This window comes from Photinus pyralis, unplaced genomic scaffold (assembly GCF_008802855.1).
Source record: "Photinus pyralis isolate 1611_PpyrPB1 unplaced genomic scaffold, Ppyr1.3 Ppyr1.4_LG7, whole genome shotgun sequence".
Taxonomy (NCBI): Eukaryota; Metazoa; Arthropoda; class Insecta; order Coleoptera; family Lampyridae; genus Photinus; species Photinus pyralis.
The window spans coordinates 8,527,461-8,549,289 of record NW_022170738.1 but is presented as its reverse complement, the minus strand read 5'-3'; the positions used below and the strand labels follow the sequence as shown (position 1 = coordinate 8,549,289).

General features: G+C 36.2%; 1 protein-coding gene across 1 annotated transcript; it reads right to left on the bottom strand.

The window, feature by feature from the left end:
- Positions 1 to 1,302: 1,302 nt before the first annotated feature.
- On the bottom strand, positions 1,303 to 7,915 carry LOC116176854 (REPTOR-binding partner-like). Its single transcript, XM_031495661.1, has 4 exons — positions 7,748 to 7,915; positions 1,676 to 1,763; positions 1,499 to 1,620; positions 1,303 to 1,449 (listed from the first exon to the last, which is right to left on the bottom strand). The coding sequence occupies exons 1-4, from the start codon at positions 7,790 to 7,792 to the stop codon at positions 1,360 to 1,362; spliced, it is 345 nt and encodes a 114-aa protein (XP_031351521.1). The 5' UTR covers positions 7,793 to 7,915; the 3' UTR covers positions 1,303 to 1,359.
- Between the last annotated feature and the right edge of the window lie 13,914 nt (positions 7,916 to 21,829).

Sequence of the window (21,829 nt, the reverse complement as noted above, 5' to 3'; positions counted from 1 at the left end):
TATTATTATATTAGTTTGACGGCTGTTTTTTTTTATTGGTAAGTTCCTTTTTTGCCAACCTATTTCTATTTTGAATCGGTGAACTACCATTTTCAAAGTTTATTTTTGCAATGTAATATATTTCGAGTTAAACTTCCTAGCATTCACAATCTTAATAATTGCGATCATTATTAAACAAACTTTTCAAATTTGAGTGTTTTATTTTACGTTCCTTCCCTACTGTGCTTCAGATCATAGCGTTGTTTACAACCAACGTAAGTAGATGTTTTATCACGTGCCACTTTTCAAATTTAGGCGGGATCTCGTTTAGTTTTGGAGGGAATAGTCCTTCGGGTGGCCATTTTTAAACGTTGCCGGGTTAATTTTATTTCCGTGTTCTTGTTGTGTGAAGTTAGCGTAGAACCTGGGGATTAAGTACACTACAAACTCAACAATGGTTCCACGTCCGAAATATATATCAGCATACAATAATATGGGAGGCATAGATCTTATGGACCAGGCGATAGCCAACTACCTATCCCACTGGAGTACATTGAAAGAAGTACCTACTGGCTAATTTTTACCTGGTTAATTGATGGTAACGCCTGGTTTATTCTTAGAATCTCAGAAGGGAGATCATGCAAGCTTATTGCTTGACAAAATAAGGACCTGGTGGAATCAGTCTTCAAAACATATTTTCTGCCAAATGCCAGACCGATTTGACCGAACTATTTTGTTGCGCCATGTAAAAGACGGCGATGTGCCGGTGCACGATGTAAATCTTTCGGAAAAATGCATCAAAAATGCCTCTCTGTTAACTTTTTGCATAATATCACACTAAATATTGCGAATTTTATATAGAAAAAATAGTCCATGGATACCATATATGGTATTAACGTTTTCTCCTAACCTGATTCATCAAATAAATAAGCAAATTACAATTTGGGGACTATTATAGTAGTAAAGTGGATAGGGAAAAATAACAATGAATACAAAAACAAATATTATGGGCCTTAAATTTTGCGTTTCATAAAAAGTATGGCTTAAGTTAGAACAATGGACACCCTGAATACTAAGCTTCCATTTCATTAAAATTTGAGGACAGTTTCACACCTTGGTCACCACCCAAGTAGCCAGTAGGTAGTTGTGTCCCACCTTAAGAGAGTGTTATTATTCAAGTTTCAATATTATGTCCAGCTATTTTCGACACACTTTCTACTTAGGTACAAAAATTGGTAAATTGGACAGTAATAACGCTGACAATACAAGTTATACAATTGTAATAGTACATACTATTTACATTTGGCATTAATAAATGCTGAGTGCATATATAAATAAATAATATTTATGTATCAAAAAATAACATCACTTCAAATCTGATCACTTTTGTTCTTTACCAGCTTCTTCAAGCAACTCTTGTATACCATCGGGCATACGTCCGGCGTCGATTTCTTTTGCCCAAAACTGAAACTGCAAGCACCTTTTAAAAAACGTCCAAAACAGGTAGCATAAGACGTACCTTCTCCAATTCATTTTTCAGTATAAGTATCGCCTTCTCCCGATCTGCTACAAGCTCCTCCAAATACTGATACCGCAACTTCTTGCGCGCCCTACACTCCCTGGCACTTTGTCGGCTTCGCTCTAAACCGGAAAAACGTTAAAACGCCGCCGCCACAAATGACAAACCAACGTTTACCTAGCTTAGCTCTCATGTCGACCTTCTCCGCCGATTTCCTTCCAGGTTTTCGTCCACGTTTACCGGATTCCTTGCGCGGAGGGACCTCCTAAAACGAGATATCTTTAGAAACTCTCTTTTTGGGTCAAACAAATTTGCACAAATAACTTATCATAAACAGGGTTTATCATTTTAATGTTATCGTAAGTTAGTAGGAACAGGCCTTTGGCGACGATAACTTCTTCTTAACGAGCGCACGCGGAAAGAGGGGGTGGGAATTCGACAATTAATAATTGCGTGCCTGATAATGAATGTAACTGCGTAATGCGTCTAACATCCGATAGTGACTGTACAACTAAATCAAATAAGGCGGTAACTGAGGTCGTTTTTTTTCTCATTTGCGTTTGTTAAATAAGTTTTACTTAATGTAAAGAATTTAAAAATAAATCTCACCGAAAGTGCGATATACTACGTTCTGCGTCGTTAACCGGTGGAAAACGAGGTGATCTACGATACTAAAACCGTTAATATGGCGCAGTTTAGTTCGTTTCGATTGTGTATTATAATTTCGTATTCCGTTAGATAGTACGGAGCGATGCCAAAATTTGTACAATTTTACTATGCACGATAACTAAACGCAGTTGATCTCTGTTTACAAACAGAAAACGAATATTGTGCATGGCCTTCATAAATAATCCAGAGGCGTAGTTAAATGTACGGGCGATAATTTCGGAAAGAGAAAGCAGCACGACATCTATTGTTTTGCAAGAGTTCATTCATAAGAGACACAAAAAAGACGAAGGTGTTCGTACTCCCACTCGAATTGCGGAGATTTAGTATCTGTCGCTTTAATTAATTAATGACTGCCAGTCTGCCAAAAGTTTAATGAATGAAGTGATTAATTCCTTTTATTAATAGTGAACGCATATACGATCATTTTCCAGGTAGGATATTGAGATTGAGGTGGATTAAGGATTTTCCTAAAATGCGTTAGAATGTTCCTAAATATGATGTAATTACGGAAGGGCCTCATTCTGAGGATTATTTTACTAGGTTCGGAAATGCGTCGTTACTGATGTACAGGGTGTTAAAATTTCAAGATTTTTAGTTTTTTCTTTATTCAATTTTACAATTCCATGTGGATTTTTCCGCCCATATGTGGTTATTATGAAAATTTATAATTGAATTTCTTGAAAAAACTCGCCCCAATGCAAGATACGCCGGACAACTTGATGACTAATATTTAAATGATCACTGATTTTTCTGGTGATAATGTCTTGATGTTCTTCTACTTTCAGATGCGTAGGAACGAAAATTGTGGAGGGCCATGAATGGCCGAAGCGAACCGGCGAATCTCGAATCGGCCTTTCGGTTTCAAAATCAAAATAATTTGAAATTAACAATATTGGACGTATAATTCGCCCCCCACTTTTTGAATTTTCAAAATATATTTATTGCAATCGTTTATTGGTCATTTGTTGGTGTTTGTTAGTTACATTTTTACGTTTGTTGGTTGATCGTTAGGTACTTAATTATTCAAAATTCAAAAATTTGGGCGTATAGTTGGCCCCCCACTTTTTGAATTTTCAGAATATTTTTATTGCAATCGTTTGTTGGTGTTTGTTAGTTACATTTTGACGTTTGTTGTTTGATTGGAATTTAATTATTCAAAAATTTGTACAGTTTTCGACGATGTGGGTACTGTCGGAGTACGTAGTGTCCGTCGGCGAAGTGGTATGGACCATGGTTGGTGTGCCTTGTGGTCACTTTCGCCTTAGTGTCCCTTGTACATCTGTCGGTGATGCGGGCACAATCGGCATAGTGTCCGTCGGCGAAGTGTCCCTAGTTGGCGATATGGACCATCAAAAAATCCTGTCGGGGTTGTGGGAATTCAGCGAAGTGTCCTAGGCTCGGTCCTAGGCCCTTAAATGAATGCGTGCGACATTATGTGTGATCTAAGAAGAAGAAAATGAAGTATTTTCGTCTGTATCTGTACAGTATAGCAAGAACTTTGGGATTTAGGTATTTTAGATGATTTGCATAAATAATTAAGGATAAGCAAGTGTAGGGACCCGTTAGTACGCGTATTACCACCAACCAACACTCATCAAATGACTGCAATGCAGATGTTTCTCAAATTCAAAGGTGGCGAGGCTAATTATACGCCCAAATGTTTGAATTTTGAATATTAAATAACGATCAACCAACAAACGTGAAAATGTAACTAACAAATACCAACAAAGAAACAACAAACGATTGCAATAAAAATATTTTGAAAATTCAAAAAGTAGGGAGTTAACTATAAGTCCAAATGTTTGAATTTTGAATAATTAAGTAACGATCAACCGACAAACGTAAAAATGTAACTAACAAACACCAACAAACAATTGCAATAAGAATATTTTGAAAATTCAAAAAGTGGGGGGCTAACTCGACGCCGGTGACTATGATTAGCAATTAAACAAATTGAAATTCCTACTATGTACAGTGAAAATTAGCACAAAATACATTTATTTTGAACTGTCAATATTTTGTGATAGAGGTTTTAAAAATACTGACTTATAGTCTTGGAGGTACACATTCACGAAAAAATGCAATAGAATTCAATGTCAAACAGCACTACCAATATAATTTTCAACAGTTATAATTCAAAATAATTTACTTTTTCGCATATCCTCAGCTTTCTGAACAGTAGAAATCTACTCTGGGTTCGAGAATTAAGAAAACAATTAAGAAAATTAGTTAGAATATTAAAAATCCAACTGAATCATGGGGGGGGGGGGATACAATCTTTGCTCCCCTAGTATAAAATATGGGGGGACAACTGCCCCCTCGGTTTCAACGCCCTTGTCCACTTCGATTAGAACAAAGTGTGTTCGATCTATGGTGTTCTAACACTACATGGTCTACCTGCATCATTGGTGTTCTTATGAAGAGTCCCAGTTTCTATAAGGCGGGATTGATTGATTTTTATTTTTTTCCCGATAACAAAGCAACAAAGCAAAATATCTCAAAAACTGCAGGAGATACAAAGATAAACCTAAAAAAATCTGTAGATATAGACCAGTATGAAAGCGTTTGAGAATTGAGGACCTATTTTTATATGAACTATTAGTCATAAAATTAGCCCCTTCCGTATTTACATCATATTTAGGAAGACCCTGTATACTGTTTTCACGAAATCGTAATTTTTGAAATAGGGAATCAACAGCAGCTCGCGAGATATTAGCATTGCATTTATACGTTTATAAATACAATGATAGTAGGAAACTGATGCAGTGAAAAGGAATCCGGCCGCCAGCCACTTCTCAAAATGTTTCAAGACATCTTTTCCTTTTTTCAGAACTTGAATTTGAAAGCCGTGGGCCTCCAAAAACGTCCCCAACTTGAAACCCATAATCCTTCGTTATCAGCACCAGACCACGTGCGTTAATAAACGATTAAAAATAAAACTATCGCAAACGGCCAGATGTGTCTTAGTTCAAACACGACACAAAAATGAATACATTACAAAAGTGATCAAATTTAAACAAGAATCTCACTTGATTTTAAAGCTATTAATAAGACATTTCTACTTGAATTTAACATTGAATTACGTTTTCCTATATCGTATATAGTGTTGGACTTATGCTACAAAGTTGAGCGTTTTAAAATAGAATGTAATATGCATACAGGGTTGTACAACGAAAACGAAACAGACTGAATAACTCGCAAGGAAATAGTTTTTGGAAAAAAAAACGTAAAAACAGGCCCTAAGCGGAGTTTTCGCCTCTTCAATAATTTTAAATTGAACGTTGGGTCGAGTGGAAAGGACTCTTAATTTCCTACACGCGTGTGGTTTAGTTTTCAAATTCGTGTAACTCATTTGGAAGGGTTTTTAATTAAAAGATGTCCCCCTTCCAACCAAAATCGACTTGTGTTACCGTTTTTTCAAAAAAATATTTCCTTGGGAGTTATTCAGTCGGTTTGTTTCGTTTTTATTGTGCCACCCTGTATATGTTAAGCAACTTAAGAGACATTTAAAAGAAAATTAGTAGGAGCTTGAGGAGAACTAGAGGTGAATTTGATCTAATTTGAGAGCAACTTAAGGAAAACATTAGGAGGAAGTTCATGAAGGATAAAACCAGATCGATCCCCCCCTTCCCTCTTTTGATAAGGAGCAAAAAAAGAGCGGTAGTTGGTTGAAAACTGTTCCTTTCGTTGAGGCCTTTAATTAGAATGCCATGAAAGATATTAATTTCTAATCCCCCCCCTTTCTCACGTAACCCACTCAAAATAGGCGCGCGGGAAAGTTGTAGTGTCTACAAACCACAGCGACAGGTATAGGTTACCTATTGCACAAAATTTCAGGACTCTACGAATATTCCGGACGGACGGACAAACCGCAAACCTCGCCGCAAACAATAGAAATTTTTTTTTTAATTCTTAAAAAAATGCACTAAAAAGTAAAGGCCTGGCTTACTAACTATGGCAACTCATATTCGTAATATTTGCGCCAATAAATTTAAAAAACGGAACAGGCTTTCGCCTTAGGGCGAGTAACTAGCGGATTTTCTATGATTGTTTTTTTGTACTGCCCAAAACGTCTCATAATGGTCTATTTATGTGTGCAAGGGAAAATACTCTTATATAAGAAGCTAGCGTTGCGCAGACTGCTAAAGCGCAGTGCACACCTGATGTTTAAAATATGCGATACGTTGGTCTTTACTAGAAGACTCTTTGGTTAAAATTTAAAAAAAAATGAAAAAAAAGGTACCTGGCTTTTGGCCATGAATTGATCAGTACTTCCCGCGAGGTCATGTAACGGACTATTTAAGTGTACGAAGGAAAATAAGTTTGGGCATAAATAATTTTATAAATAAGAAACTCGACATTGCGCAGTCTATACATGCGCACACCTGATGTTTAAAATATGCGATATGTTTGCTTTTACTAGAAGAATCTATGGTTAAAGTTTTAAAAAAATATCTCCATAATAAAGAAACATGACGCGCACATATACTTTCTACAAAATGCGATATGCTGGTTTTTACTAGAAGAATCTTTTGTTAAAATTTCAAAAAAATATCTGCATTTTAATAAGACATTCACATTGCCTCGTCTGCGAACGCGCACTTCTGATTTTTACAATATGCGATGTGCTTGTCTATACTGGAAGCACCTGTGATAAATTTCAAGAAAATATTTCCATAAATAAAAAAGATAAAACCGCGTAATTTGTGCATGCGCACATCTATCTATCTCAACATTACCGATACGAAATATTTATATGTCAATCTGTAATTTTTTCTAAGACTAGGTGCGAAAAGGTTTGTGGGGGAAACGAGAGCGCAACAAGTAAAACGACGCTGATGACGCCCCTATAGGGACAAGTCATGAAGAAATCGCGCATGCAACATTTTATTCAAACGGTGTAACTGGGGTACGCACAAAATGATTTCTCAACGAATTTCACGTCTCAATCAAGGTGGCCACATTACATCCTTATCTATCAAGATCTTCTTTTCGGTTCACTTGTGAATCATTTTCAGAGAGTTTCATTTATGAAGAAGTGGATTATTAAATACCTATCCACTATTATAGACATCAAAATGTATTCTGGGAAGAGTGACAAATTGCTCACGTCATTCTCGAAAAAGTGACGAATAGATGACCAATACCACTCACTGGTTTGTACCGTTACCGTTGAGAAAGTTTAATAATAGGCAACCGTGCAATGTGTGTTGCAGCAAGCGCTCTTGTAATTACATTAGCCAAACTTATGTTTTATTTCAAGCTAAAAAAAAACAAATCAAATTAGTGCCAAGATTTAAGCATCAAATTTGTACCTTTGGCTTTTGTTAAAATTAGGAACAAAAAAAACCACGCGTCCCTGAATAGAAACAGACACCCTAAAGTGCCCCATCACAAAAGAATAATTCCTATTCATAGAATTAAATAATCAGAGCTTGCAAATCACGAGGTATAATTGTGCTGTACTAATTTATTTTCGAATGTCACTACCAATGTGCAATGGAAAAAAAGCAATTTCACCCTAACGCTGCATGCAAAACAAAAAGAGTTCGAAATTGCATAACATTGAAATATATTTACCAATATATTTTGTTCGTCAATAACTTGTAACTCCTGATACTCCATTCTCGCTAAATTTGTTTCGGAAATGACTATAAAATAAATTTGAAAACACACACCAAAAGAGAGCAAAGTTACAGTTTCACACACACAATTCAACGTGTCGATATGTTTACAAACAATCGCAAGGTCATCAGAAACGTCACTTTAAAGTTACACGTGCCCGATATAACAGAATTCTGTTTGTGGGGGAGTACGTAAAATTAAATAGAGTTCATTTTGCTACACAGAAAACTTTTTGATCTCAGCGCCACCTAAGGAATGGTAGAATAATTAAACGGTAAATGTTTGTTGTATCTGCACTACTACTGTCGGTCTACTCACTGAAGATGGCTGTAAGAGCATCACAACCCTTTGTAATTTATTATGATTTATATAGGCTGGATTTTTAAATATGAGCTGTCTGCATTGTTTCCGCCTATCATTGTAACAATTAAGTCTTTTTGTCTGGAAATTCCCTCTAAAAGTATATTATGTTAGGAGTTTTATAAGAAGCTTTTAATATAGTTTATAATGAAAGATTTTGTAGAGCGCGTGGTTTTTTAGGAGTGTAAGTGCGACAAAAGGCTTTTTTTACTTTGCGTTTTTGGAAGAAAATGTACGAAGTTTTGGCAGCGTTGAATATTTACAGAGTGTAGGTAATGCGGCTATGAAAAAGTGAACATATTCTTGAAAATTAGTTTATGCATTGAATTTTTTAAATTCAATGGTTTATGCTGGACATGCTTCCGTAAGTGTGGAGTTCTGCATGTTTCCCACTTCCGCTTCACCTTCCGATTCAGATATTTTGTAACGGAAGTGTACCGCAATTTTCAAATATGGCAAGGTGCGCTGTGCGCTCTGATTGGCAGAACGGAACGGCGCGTGACGTGGGCGGGGTTTGAGAGCCGAGCAGGTCATCAGACGTATCGCGATTTGTTTGTCTTTGTTTACCTTTATTAATCTCATTAGTTCGTCGCAACAAATCGTGCGTTTTATCATACACTAAATTGTTCTGATTAATTAATTTAGTTTTTATCACATCAACTTCCGCTTCCGATCCCCTGTCTACATCCGCTTCCGCAAACATATTTTCTCGTCTCTTTCCGCTTCGGCACCCGTTATAACACTTCAGTTGCATCACTAGCGCCACTATGGCCATTCTCGAAAGGATAAGAGAAACAAATTTGGTTAAATGGGAGAAAATAAAAAGTGTAACAAGATAGCGTTTAGAAATTTCTGAAAATTTTGTGAATTCTGGAATCTTTTGAAAAATCGGATTTTTCGATTCCACAAACTGTTTTTTTCTGGCGTTAATATATTTTGATCTAGAGCAAAACCAATCACGCTTCACCACAGCAACCTTTACGGTGGCGTTATTAATTTTTTAATCCAATGTTTTGTTTTTGCGGAACCATGATTTCTTCATATACGGCCCTAACATTCCGATAATTTGGTATTGTGAATTCAATCAGCGTTTCTCAATCTTTTTTATCACGTACCCCAAATAAACACCCTTACTCACAGCTGTACCTACCGCCTGCACCGTCATATGTTCATAACTGTTTTATATGACATTTGAAATAAAACAACACCCAATCATCCGGCGTCCTTGGATCAAAAAAGAAATACTTAGATCACATCTAACTCAAGACTCTGTTCCTATCCTTTGATTTTATCGCTTAAGTGTAAGTGTAGGTGCTAAAAAAGCGCTTTGACTATGTAGGTTGCTGGAAACGGTAGCAAGGCAGTAAGCGCTGTTGCCGAGAGTTCTGAACAATCATGGTGAATACTATCCCAAAATTCAGCTACGTCACTAGGAAGGCGCGAATGGACTGGCAAGTTTGTTACGTTTTTTTCTTATCGATTTAAATTCTCACACCATCTAGATATTTCCTTTGTAAACCCGTTTAGTAAAAATGTACGCAGTTATTCATGACCGCAGTTCTTTGTTTCGCCGTTAAAGGCCACCGGTTACAGGTTTATTTTACCTAGTTCTTTGTTTCGTCGCTAGTATCTGTGATGATCCTCTTTTCTTTTTACCACTTGCGCGTTAGTAAAGAATTGCATTGAGGTTAAAAATAACCTCCCATTTTTTTGACGTAAATATACGTTTTGAAGCACCAGGAATCTGAAACAAACAAGATCTCGATTATATCGGTCTGTTGGTCCGTCTATACTCTCATTTCCGGCTGAACCGATTGGAACCAAATATGGTACACGTATTCTTACAGATAAAAGGAAGAGGTGAAAAGCTTTTGGGTAGAATCGCGCATGCGAAAGTGTGTTAAACTCTTCCGGCTGAACCGATTGGAACCAAATTTTATTCTCAGACAAAAGGGCAGAAACGCACATGCTGAGGTGTGCGGATGATATCTGTGCTAGCAACAGCAATTTTTTTCTACTTAGGCCTTCCTTTTCAGTGAAGATTTTGCCGTCGTTTTGGTCGGTTGCAAATTATTTTTCCTCGGTGCCCCATTACTTTTTGAGGGCTTAATAGTTTTGGCTGTCACCATATATCTTTGAAGTGGTTTCTCTTTTTGAGGTCTGTGGCTGTGCCCCATTGATGAGCGCTTTAGGCGGATTTGTATTTGCAACTAATCAGTACGAGGTTACGTAGATTGTTGCATTTTGCTTTTGATTAGACAACGTAAATTTTCGATTCTAATTGAGTATTAATTACGGTTTAGTATCCGATTGCCCGAGTGTCAGACGAATGGTCAGACGTTAGAATTGCTTTCGCAATATTTTATGTGCCGCGCCATTCACTATCCTTCATATTTGTTTGTTTGTGTTATTATCTGTTACAGATTGGCAGAAAGCGCCCTCCTTGAACTCCAAAAGGCTGTTGCGAAATGGTTGCGACCTGTAGTTCAAAACGTAATTTGTTTTTATTTTCGTCGATTCCTTGATATAACGTTTGATTACATACTGGATTTCGATGCAATCGAATTGTAATTACATTTCTTTGATAGTCATTTAACGAATACAGCTTTTTCTTTTTCTGCAAAAGCGTGTTTTGATATTATTACATAGATATATAAATACATTACACTTACGCCATCTAGGTAACTTCTTTGCAATTCAGTAGTCAAATGTAGATTTCTTTCAATAGTTAATTCTATCACCATATTGTCGCTTCCCGAAGCAGTTGCTATCCCTGCTTCTTCTTACAATTGTATTCTTGCCTGTATTTGTATTACTTAGGTACCCTTCAGTAAAGTTTGAGTTCTTGAACTCAGGTGATCTAAATGTTTTCTCTTGTTTCCACCATTACTCTTATTGGTTTCGGTGTACCACAATTACCTTTGGGGTGTTCTTTTCTTCCTTTCTGACGTTTGTGGTGACTCCATCGACACGTTTTTTTACGGATTTGGGCTTTACATCTGACCACTTCGAGGTACGTTGTATTATGGCGCAGTATTTTTCTAAACAGGGTTTATTTTTAGAGCTTTAATTTTCTCATCCCTTTGCTTACAATTTTCTTATTATTTCTCATCGTTATTGCCTTTGGATTACTTTTTATGTTGGATCTACCTGAATATTACTACGATCCACGCCGTATGTGGATGATAGAAGTTTTATTTGGACCCGCAATTTTAATGGAAGATTGATGTTGGCGTGATGCGATATATGGACTTTTTGTTTTACCTGCATGCGTCATCCTAACTGCATTGGTCATTGAACCTGCTTCATTCTACAAGCAGCTTATTGCCCTGTGACCCACTTACATGGACTTCGTTTATCTACATTTCTATCGCTGCTGCTGATTCCTAATCACGAGACGTTTGGAGATTATTACTGTCGTAGAAAAACTACTTCAACCTCTTTCACCCCCTGCCCCCAGGGTCATTCCCTTAATAGTTTTAAATGACGAGTGGTATCGAGTAATAGCTAATTTGAAAGGTCTTTCGAAGTCCTTTATTTTGACGTTTGATTTTTAAAAATCGATCGATTCGTTTTCGAAAAAACTTCTCCGGAGGACCCGTATACGTTGCCGCTAGCAAGTGTTACTGTCGCAAGTTGCTCGCGAGATAATTGTCGCAAGTTGACTTAGTGGTTTTTATATCTGGACAGTGCTGTTAGAGGATACTTTCAGACGATAATACAAAAGGTCATCTTTTAGAATTTCTGAGCGCGACTCTACAAAAATAGTTTGCCCAGAAAATGGATGTGTTATCTACTTCTTATTGTTCCCATTTTCTTCTATTCCTAGGAAATACCGCAGAAATTCGTTGGCAACATTCCGAAGATAGTTTTTTAAATTATACCTTTCTATTCGGACGTAGGCAGATTGATCTTGTTTTCGTCAGCATAAACCACTAAGACAAGCGGGAATTTGTTGTGGAAGATTTAGTGGGGAATTAAAGGCAACCACGACAAAAGGATATGAAGTTTTATGAAATCATATAAGTGAGTCGCATGGAATTATAGGCCATGAAGTATAAATGAATGGAAAAAGAAATGAAACGTTTAGAACGAAACCTAGGTTCTCAATTAAAGGGAGAGACAGAGTAGGTTTAAGGTAGAGAACGTGAACGAGAAATAGGTGGTAGATGGTAAGTGTAACAAGTTAAAAAGTAATCGTAAACGATTTACATAAAGCGCATTTCCACTTGCATTCATTTCCCATTTGTAAGATGCAACTTCTGTTAAAATCGTAAAAATCCGGCCACAAATATGAAAGATAGCGTTGCACATGAGCAATCCATTTTTGACATGCTATTTCAATTTCAGTTTATAAGAAGAATTTCATTTCAATGCTTTTCTAAATAAGAAAGTTGGAACTGCGCATGCGCAAACCTAAATTTTAAAACTAATGTTAGATTTTCCTTTGTTCCAAGCGACTAAGTATCAAATTTCACTTAAATAGTTCCATAGATAAAAAAGTTGGCACGGCGCATGCGCAAAATAAAATTTTGAAACTGGCGCTAGATTTTCCTTTATCCCAAGTGCCTATGTATCAAATTTCGTTTAAATTCTTCCATAAATAAAAAAGTTGGCACTGCGCATGCGCAAAACCAAATTTTGAAATTGGCGTTTGATTTTCCTTTATCCCAAGTGCCTATGTATCAAATTTCGTTTAAATTCTTCCATAAATAAAAAAGTTGGCACTGCGCATGCGCAAAACCAAATTTTGAAATTTGCGTTAAATTTGCTTTTATTCCAAGTGGCTATGTATCATATTTCATTTAAATACTTTTATAAGTAAAAAAAGTTTGCAATTCGGTTTATAAATGGTCGAGATGCGAAAAGGGCACTGTGAATTTTGAATCGATTCGATTCAACTTTTGGCATTGCGTATTATATGGCTAAAGCTATGCCCATATTGAATTTCATGCAATTCAGTTCATAACTAACGGAGATGTAAAAGCGATCGAACATTTCTAAACAAAGTTATCGTTCACACGGACAGATAGATGGACAGACAGACAAAGGAACAGACGGAGAGACCAACCGGCAGGCGACAGATAGCAATGCAAAATTATAAACGATCTCTAGGATCGTTAATAAACGGCAAAAGTGTAAAATTATGGAACATGTAAAAAACGGTTTTTTGTTTTTTTTACAATAACTTTTTTTGTAAGCGGTACAGAAAAAATTCCTTCCTTGGTACAAGACTCGACACCATAACGAACCAAATAGCGAAAAAAGTAGAACAATAGCTCTTAAGATAAAAACTAGTAGCGTCGCAAAGTAGCGTCGCAAAGTTAGCGGACGGACGGACGGACGGACGGACGGACGGACGGACGGACGGACAAAGTGGCCACAATAGCGCATTTTTTTAATTTTTGTGGAAATGCGCTAAAAAGGGATGCTGTAGTGATGAGTCCTTCAACTGTGAACCAAAGTAGCGGGCGGTCAATCGTTGTAGTGTTAGTGGTAGATTCGCCAAAAAAGCATATTTGAATAAATTATAATGAGGGAGGCCCATTAGGTCAACTAAAACCGCCTTGTACATTCGACAGGGGAAACGCCACCTCTCGCATCTGCGAATCGCCGCTTTGAAAGGTTCCACCCTTACGACGATACATACATTTTTGAGATTTGGCAACCATGCAATTTCTAGGTGGAGAAAAGCTGCCTGCGCCACCTAGAAAGCACCAACGGGGGTCACGTTTGGTATCTTGTCTTGAATGGCGGTCGTGAACGCGTCTCGCTCCATAAATGTTTGTTGTTATTTTGTATTGTTTAATGCAGGTAGTAATTTTTGCATTTCTTTATAACGCATTTGTGTTTTGTATGCCGCATTTTATATTTTTTGTGTGTTTCAATCTTTGTTTTTGAAATTTACTTGGTTTAACCGTAATGCAGAATCACATGTGTGATACCCTTATGCTATTGTTTGTAATTGTTTACGTTTTTGGTGTAATATTTGCTTAATTTATGTTTATTGATATTGATTACTTGGTCTTGTACCTGAAGTAACATTCATTAAGTTTTAATCATTTTATTTTAATATGTGGAAATTACCGATTCGTTTGAGGTATGTACTGACTTGTTTGTTACTAACAATTTTCTCCGTGAATGAAGCAGTCACGGGGGTGTTAAAAAAAATAGTCAAAATTGAAGTACGACACCTAATTCCGTGATTGTCTTTGACATCCAACATTAGGCTCGAAACCCCGAAACCAGGGGCGGGCTACTCATCTTGCAGGAGCGGGATTACGCTAATCAAAGCTCTTCAGTTTAGAATCTATGTGCGATAAATGAGTGGCGATTCAATAATTTCCACATATCTTGTTTTTAGTTAAATTTGCCTTCAAGGCCATGTAATTTTCCATCTTGCTTTTAACACAAGGACTATTGCACCAAACTTGAGTCACATCCTGTACTCTTAACCCTTTCTCAGAATTTAAGTACCTGCTACTACCTGACCCATTGTTCCCAAAAACTTGCTTTTAACCTTGAGTGTAACCAAAATTGTATATATGCATTTACTATCTTTATTGACTACTGCTTAAACTTTTACAAAAATGTTATTAACTTTTGGACTGTATTAATCAAACTGCGAGGTTTTTCTTACGTCGTACTCTTTTTACCCTTAGCAGTTACTTTTTCGAGAGTATGACACCTTTTGCCTTTGCTTGCTTTGTTTATATTAATGTACATCAACTAAATTTCCGGGCTTTCACAATCTTAATAATTACGATCATTCACAATTTCAGTGTTTTATTTAACGTTCCTTCCCTACTGTGCTTCAGGTCAAAGGGTTGTGTACAACTACCGTAAGGGGGCCCTCCCTTAGATGTTTTATCACGTGCCATTTTTCAAATTTAAGCGGGATCTTGTTTAGTTTTGGAGGGAATAGTCATTCGGGTGGCCATTTTTAAACGATGCCGGGTTGACTTTATTTCCGGTTCTTGTAGTGTGAAGTTAGCGTAGAACCTGGGGGTTAAGTACCCTAAACCTCTCGCCAGGAAAGATTGCCGGTCATAGAACATTTGATCCCGGTCTACAATCTAGGTTTTTCTAAAGATGTGAGCGACTTCCGGAATAGTATCGTGTCAATGTTGAACAAAAAGACTTTTCCATCAACATTAGCACGATCCTATTCCGGAAGTCGATCGCATCTTAAGAAAAACATAGATTGTAGATCGACACAAAGTGTGCTGTGACCGGCAATCTTTCCTGGCGAGAGTTATACAACCTTTTTCGTATCGACCGCCGATTAGCATCAACCATCTTGTACACCCGAATGTAAAATGGTTTTTAATACAACGAATTAAAATATACCTATGTCATGTTTCCAATTAGTACCTAAATATTATAATAATTATGATGTATGGAAAAAATGCTGCTCATCTGGAAATAATTTACACAGTCATGCGAATTATTTTTTTAAAGTTTATTCAAATGTCCGCAATACATAGTCGAAAAATGTTGACATAACCTTCTAAGAAATTGAAGTTGGCACTCATGAATATTACGCACACTCTTGCCAACTTAAATGAGAAGATTAGAATTGGTTACCCGCCAGCCGCCATTTCCAATACTCGTATAGTAAAAAAGTACTTATAAATTGTTAGAGTAGGACAGAAAATTGAGAATAGAGTGACCATGTATGTACAAATACAAAACGTAGTTATAAATGTCTAGTCCTGTATGATTTACTCATTTCTCTTCACAAATTTCGCCAAAAAAGCACCGAATGACCTAATTCGACTATCATAAATTACATCTACGAGGGCAACCTTTTTAGGTTACGACTGTATGTTAAATGAATTTATTTGCACAGCATTAGCCTTAAATTCGGTAATTGTCTCAAAATGGTAATCAAGTACCTCTAGAGCATCATTTACATGAAACAATGACACAGTGTATTGTACGATGGGACAATTGAGTAATGGCCAGTCTGTGGGTATCCAATGTGGGACATACGTAATTGAAGGTTTCTGCGGTGTTGCGGTTTAAGTCCATTTTATCTGATTACTACATTTAAATGAACCTTTTTAATTGAAACGTGTCAGATGTTTAGTTTCGAAAAAAGTTTATCGAATCTGCGAAACAGAATTTTTCAATTAATTTTTATTTAGAAGCAAATTGAAATCCTATGGCTCACGAAATTACTTATGTAACATAAAGAACTTTTACTACTAAGAGGTAACCATTTTGTCGCTTTTGGCTAAAGCGTTGATAACTATTAAAATTGTTTCATTTTATAGGGCAATAACAATTCCGTCAGATTTTGCATTTACTCATTTCCAATTTAGCGCTTAAGTTTTATTAGTTCCTGTGGCATAATCCCTTCAGGTGAGTAAACAAAACAAAATGGAGAATAAAAAACCCGAACCTTATTAAACATTTTAATTTCCACTTGCTTTCCTGAAAATTTTATATTCATTACGTTAAAAATACTGTAGCTCTGCATTTCGCTTATTGGATTTAAAAATCAATTGTTTTAATACGAATGGAATTTAATTTTAATTCTTAAAATGAATGCATACCAATGTGCCTATTTAAAATTCATAAAAATTTAAATGCCAGTCCGATTAAACGATAAAAGAATTATTCCCGAATAAGATTTTTTAATCGCTGAAAACGTACAATTTTCTTACATCCAAGAGAATTGCACCGCCATCCTCAATAAGTATGTTTCGTATTAAAATTCGATGTTCACTTGCTGATGTCGAAGATTTGCATTTTGTTGAAATGTACTTTAATTTTCCAATAGCTGTGCGGTTGATTTTCGGAAATGTTACTCGGTGATCAAAAGATAGAATGAAAATGAACTTGAGATGTCCAGCGATACTACTTTATAAAGGATCATTATCAAAATGTACACACTCTAAAATAGGTATTTCTCCCTCTCTCGTATAAGCAATTCTAATATTGGAATCATTATTTTTTTAGTTGCAACTTACGTAATTATTGTATTAATTTGTTTAATTGGATTCGACTGCCAAGGTCATATCTCTGTTACTGCACGATTATAAAAGTACAGGTATACATAGAGTGCTATTCATTTAGAAGTAGACATAGGAATTTCCTATGTCTACTTTTAAATTACAAAAATTCTTCCGAAGGACGCCTAATTTTATGCAACCGAAATAACATGCGCACACATTTTTTTCTAAATTTTAGTAAAAACGACAGTAAATAGTATGCTTTTAGGTTATGATGAAGAGATATTAAATTCTGCCGCTATTTTCCTTAAGTTTGAGAGGTTCCACCCTGTATATACAATTTACGACGATACATACATTTTTGAGAGCTGGCAACCATGCAATTTCTTGATCTTGTCTTGAATGGCGGTCGTGAACGCGTCGCTCCAAACATGTTTGTTGTTATTTTGTGTTATTTAATGCAGGTAGTAATTTTTGCATTTCTTTATATCGTATTTGTGTTTTGTATTTTTTGTGTGTTTCAATCTTTGTTTTTGAAATTTATTTGGTTTAACCGCAATGCAGAATGACATGTTTAATACCGTTATCTTTTTGTTTGCAATTGATTATGTGTTTGGTGCAATGCTTGCTTAATTTATGTTTATTGATGTTGATTACTTGGTCTTGTCTCTGAAGTAACATTCATATAAGTTTTGACCATTTTATTTTAATATGTGGAAATTACCGATTCATTTGATGTATGTACAGACTTGTTGTTTGTAACTAACCACTTTCTCCGTGAATGAAGCAGTCACGGGGGTGGTAAAAACTGTAGTCAAAATTGAGCTACGACACCTAATTCCGTGATTGTGTTCGACTTTCAACTGTAGCCTCGAAACCCCGGACGAGGGGCGACGCTACCTATCTTGCGGGGGCGAGATTATGCTAATCAAAACTCTTCAGTTTAGAATCTATGTGCGATAAATGAGTTACGATTCGTAATTTCCACATATCTTGCTTTAGTTAAATTTGCCTACAAGGCCATGTAGTTTTCTATCTTGCTTTTAACAAAAGGACTTTATGCACCAAAGATGAGTCACATCCTGTGTATTTCACCCTTTCTTAGAATCTCGGTACCTGCTTGCTTGACTCATAATTCCCAAAACTTTTTTTTAACCTATATGTTACCTCTTGAAGTCTAGATGCCACATTTTGTGTTGTTATAATTTTATGTTATATGCATTCACATCATTACAAACAATTAATTTTACTACACCATTTAATATTAATTTGACGGATGTTTTTTTTTATTGGTTAGTTCTTTCTTTTCCACTCAATTTCAAAAGTTGAGTCTAATCGATTCAAGATTAACAGTGCTCTTTTCGCATCTCGAGTATTTATGAACGGAATTGCAGACTTTTTTTATTTGTGAAGCAAATGTAAACCCAGTTTCAAAATTTGGTTTTGCACATGCGCAGTGCCAACTTTCTTATTTATGGAAGCATTTTAATGAAATATGACACATAGGCACTTGGAATAGAAACAGATCTAACGCAAGATTCAAAATTTAATTTTGCGCATGTGCAGTGCCAACTTTGCTATTTATGGAAGTATTTAAATGAAATTTGATTGGATAATTAAAGGTCTCAACGAAAGGAACAGTTTTCTACAAACTACTGCCCTTCTTTTTGTCCTCTTATCATAGTATGGAGGGGTGTGGAAGGGGGGGAGTGGAACTAGTTTTATCCTTCATGGTACTATAATGAAAGGTCTCAACGGAAGGAATTCATTTATACTAGCCATAGTCTTCCTCCTCGATCCGTTGTCGTGATCGGTTATAATTCCTTATATCTTAAGAGTGAATTGTCAAAGGAAAGTACCTACAAAGGGCGATTGGGACGTTTGGAAGTAATATAACCATTGGGCATTTAAATAAAATTTGATACATAGCCACTTGCAATAAAACCAACGTTAACGCTAGTTTCAAAATTTCGTTTTGCGCATGCGCAGTGCCAACTTTCTTATTTATGGAGGGAAAATATTTTAGTTTAATTGGAAATTTTGGAAAATGGCAATATGTAGCAATGAATTGTTTGTTTTTCAGGAGTTTACCTTGTTAGGATATAGTTCTTGTCAATGGATATCCTTAGTTAATAATGTATTGCCTTTTTTCTGTGAGTCCACATTCGTAGAGCATACTCGCAACCATAAGTTCAAAAGATTTCGTTATAAATTGGCCTATTAGCTTACTCGCATCGCGCAAAGCCTGTTGGAACACCATATTTATACATAATAGCATTCTGTGTAAGTTTTCTTTCATGAAAGCGGCCATATCAAATTCATGGAATACGGTGTCAAATTTCAATTAACCTAAATCCAATATTCATTTCTTGAAAACTTTCAACTATACTTTCTATTACTTTTATAAGCACAGAACTTAAAGTATTCCACGTTACGGTACAACGAATCTAAATGGAAAGTTTTCATGTGAACTGATAAAACTTTTAAAATGAAACTGAAAATCTCAAAGGGGGGAATTCTGCATGAAAATAAGCTCTTATGGATCGTTCAAGATTAATAATAACTAATAATAAGCTAAAATATGATATCATATCTCGTTATTCCCAAACAGTCGTACATGAAGAAGTTAAAGTCTAATTACAGGCTTTGATTAGAGCTTTCTCGTTGTGTCTCTCGCGCGGCCTTTATAAAGAACTCTTTGAAGTTTATAAGTGCAGGGTACGCACTAATTACTATTCCCGTGCCGCCTCACAACTCCACGGTTGCTTTCGCTTTGACGACACTCTCACTGAGGACTTTTTTTGTTTAGTGGCAATCATTTGCTTCAGGCCTCGCGTTTTTACAGGCCTTTGTTGACATCTTCTATGCGCCGCCACCCCATTTAATTTTTCGAATACATCCCCGTAGCGCGGAATAAACCTTACGCGAGAGGTATTTTTTGCACACCTCAATAAAAGCTCGCCCACACCTTTGTCGGAAATTAATTGGGCAGGTTATCCGATCTTATGAATAATTATTACGCCTTAATTTTAGGAAAAAGTTACGTAATTAAAAATACTTCTACATTTTGAGGAGTTTCTAAGAAGGATTCGGGATTTATTTGTAAGTACTTGAAACCCTCAGACGAACTGGCTTTGAAATAAGCCCACGCCTTGTTCAGTTTTTATATACACGTTTTATAGCATAAAGGATGATCTCAAGTTTTCGGTTACGGGACTCTGTCTGCCAACATTTCAAGCAACCCTTATACCGAATAAGAAGCTTTGATGTTGACTAGTCAACTGTTCAATTATAAAAGCAAGTTATTTCATGTGTAAATAATTTTTGGTAGTCTGTGTGTACATATTCCCATTTCCCTTATTTATTTTATATATAGTTATCATATATTAATATGCTGAACTTGGCAAAATTCATCTCACGCATTATTCATTCCTATTACGATGTTTCAGAAAAGAAAATTTTAAAGGGCAAAATATAATGGGAACTCTCGTTTTGGTTTTCTAACTGAAACAATCTTTCGGAAATAAATGAAAAAATTTCATCCACAAAACTAGCTCAAAGTAATGTTATATGGCAGATGTCTATCTTGACGTACGACTGTTAAAATTTCAGTAAGATCGGTTGATAAATAAGAAAGTTACTGCTGCTCATGCTCAGAAAGATTCGGGCTACAGGTCTAAAAATGAACAGGTGTCGTCTCCAAGAGCCTGCAAAAATTCCCACGGAAACGAGGAGAAAACTTGATTAACACAGAGGTAATGTTTATGCGCGTTCGAAGTCGCCAAGAAAAAATCTAGTTTTTCATATATGTAAAATTTGTTCAAATTCGATGAGCACTATTATGGGAACGGGTGGTCCAAATAATATGGGTCTGGTCTCGTTCAATGCAGAATTTAATGCTCTAAAACTGTTAATAGGGCTATGCTTTCGATATTATGAGTCTTTTACAAGATATAACCGTAAAACCACAAAAATACCTATTTTGTAGTTACATTTTTACCCCCAACCACTTAAGCACAACTGCGTCGAGGGGGAAAACGTAGGATAGACATAGTAAGCAACAAATGCAGCCATTAAAACAATATAATCTTTTGTAGGATTTAAATGCGATTCGTCTAATTTGAGGATTTTATTCTACTGGCCTATATATGGGTCCGGAAAAGTAAAATTTTAACTAATCTTAATCACTAAACACCCCAAACCGCACGGAGCCTGATACACTTAACTACTTAATACTAAAATGCACAGAGAAATCCTCTTCCAAAAGAATGAAGTGTATATTATAAAGTAAATTTAATTACGTGCTGTATTTGTTATTTATAACAGCCTTAAAAATAGATTAATTTATAACAGTAATTTATATTTATTACTTACAATGTTCTAGAATAAACACGTCATTTTTCCCGGATTGCGTCACATTCGTGTTCGTTCACCGATGACTCTTTCATGGTGCCTCGATGTCCATTAAGTAATCTGGAACATTCGCTACACTACCGCCCTCTTAAAATTGTTGAGTCTCGCAACAGGGACCATGGTTGTAGCGGAGACACAGTCTTAGGCAACATTCCACCGTGTTACGAATCTGCGGGGTTCACCCCCCTCCCTCTGTTCTCTGGAATACCACCTCCAGAAAAGTACGCACGATGCACCACTCCACAACTTATCAAGGCCACATCCGATATTTGGAATCGCCAAATTGGTTTCAAGTGTTGCAGCG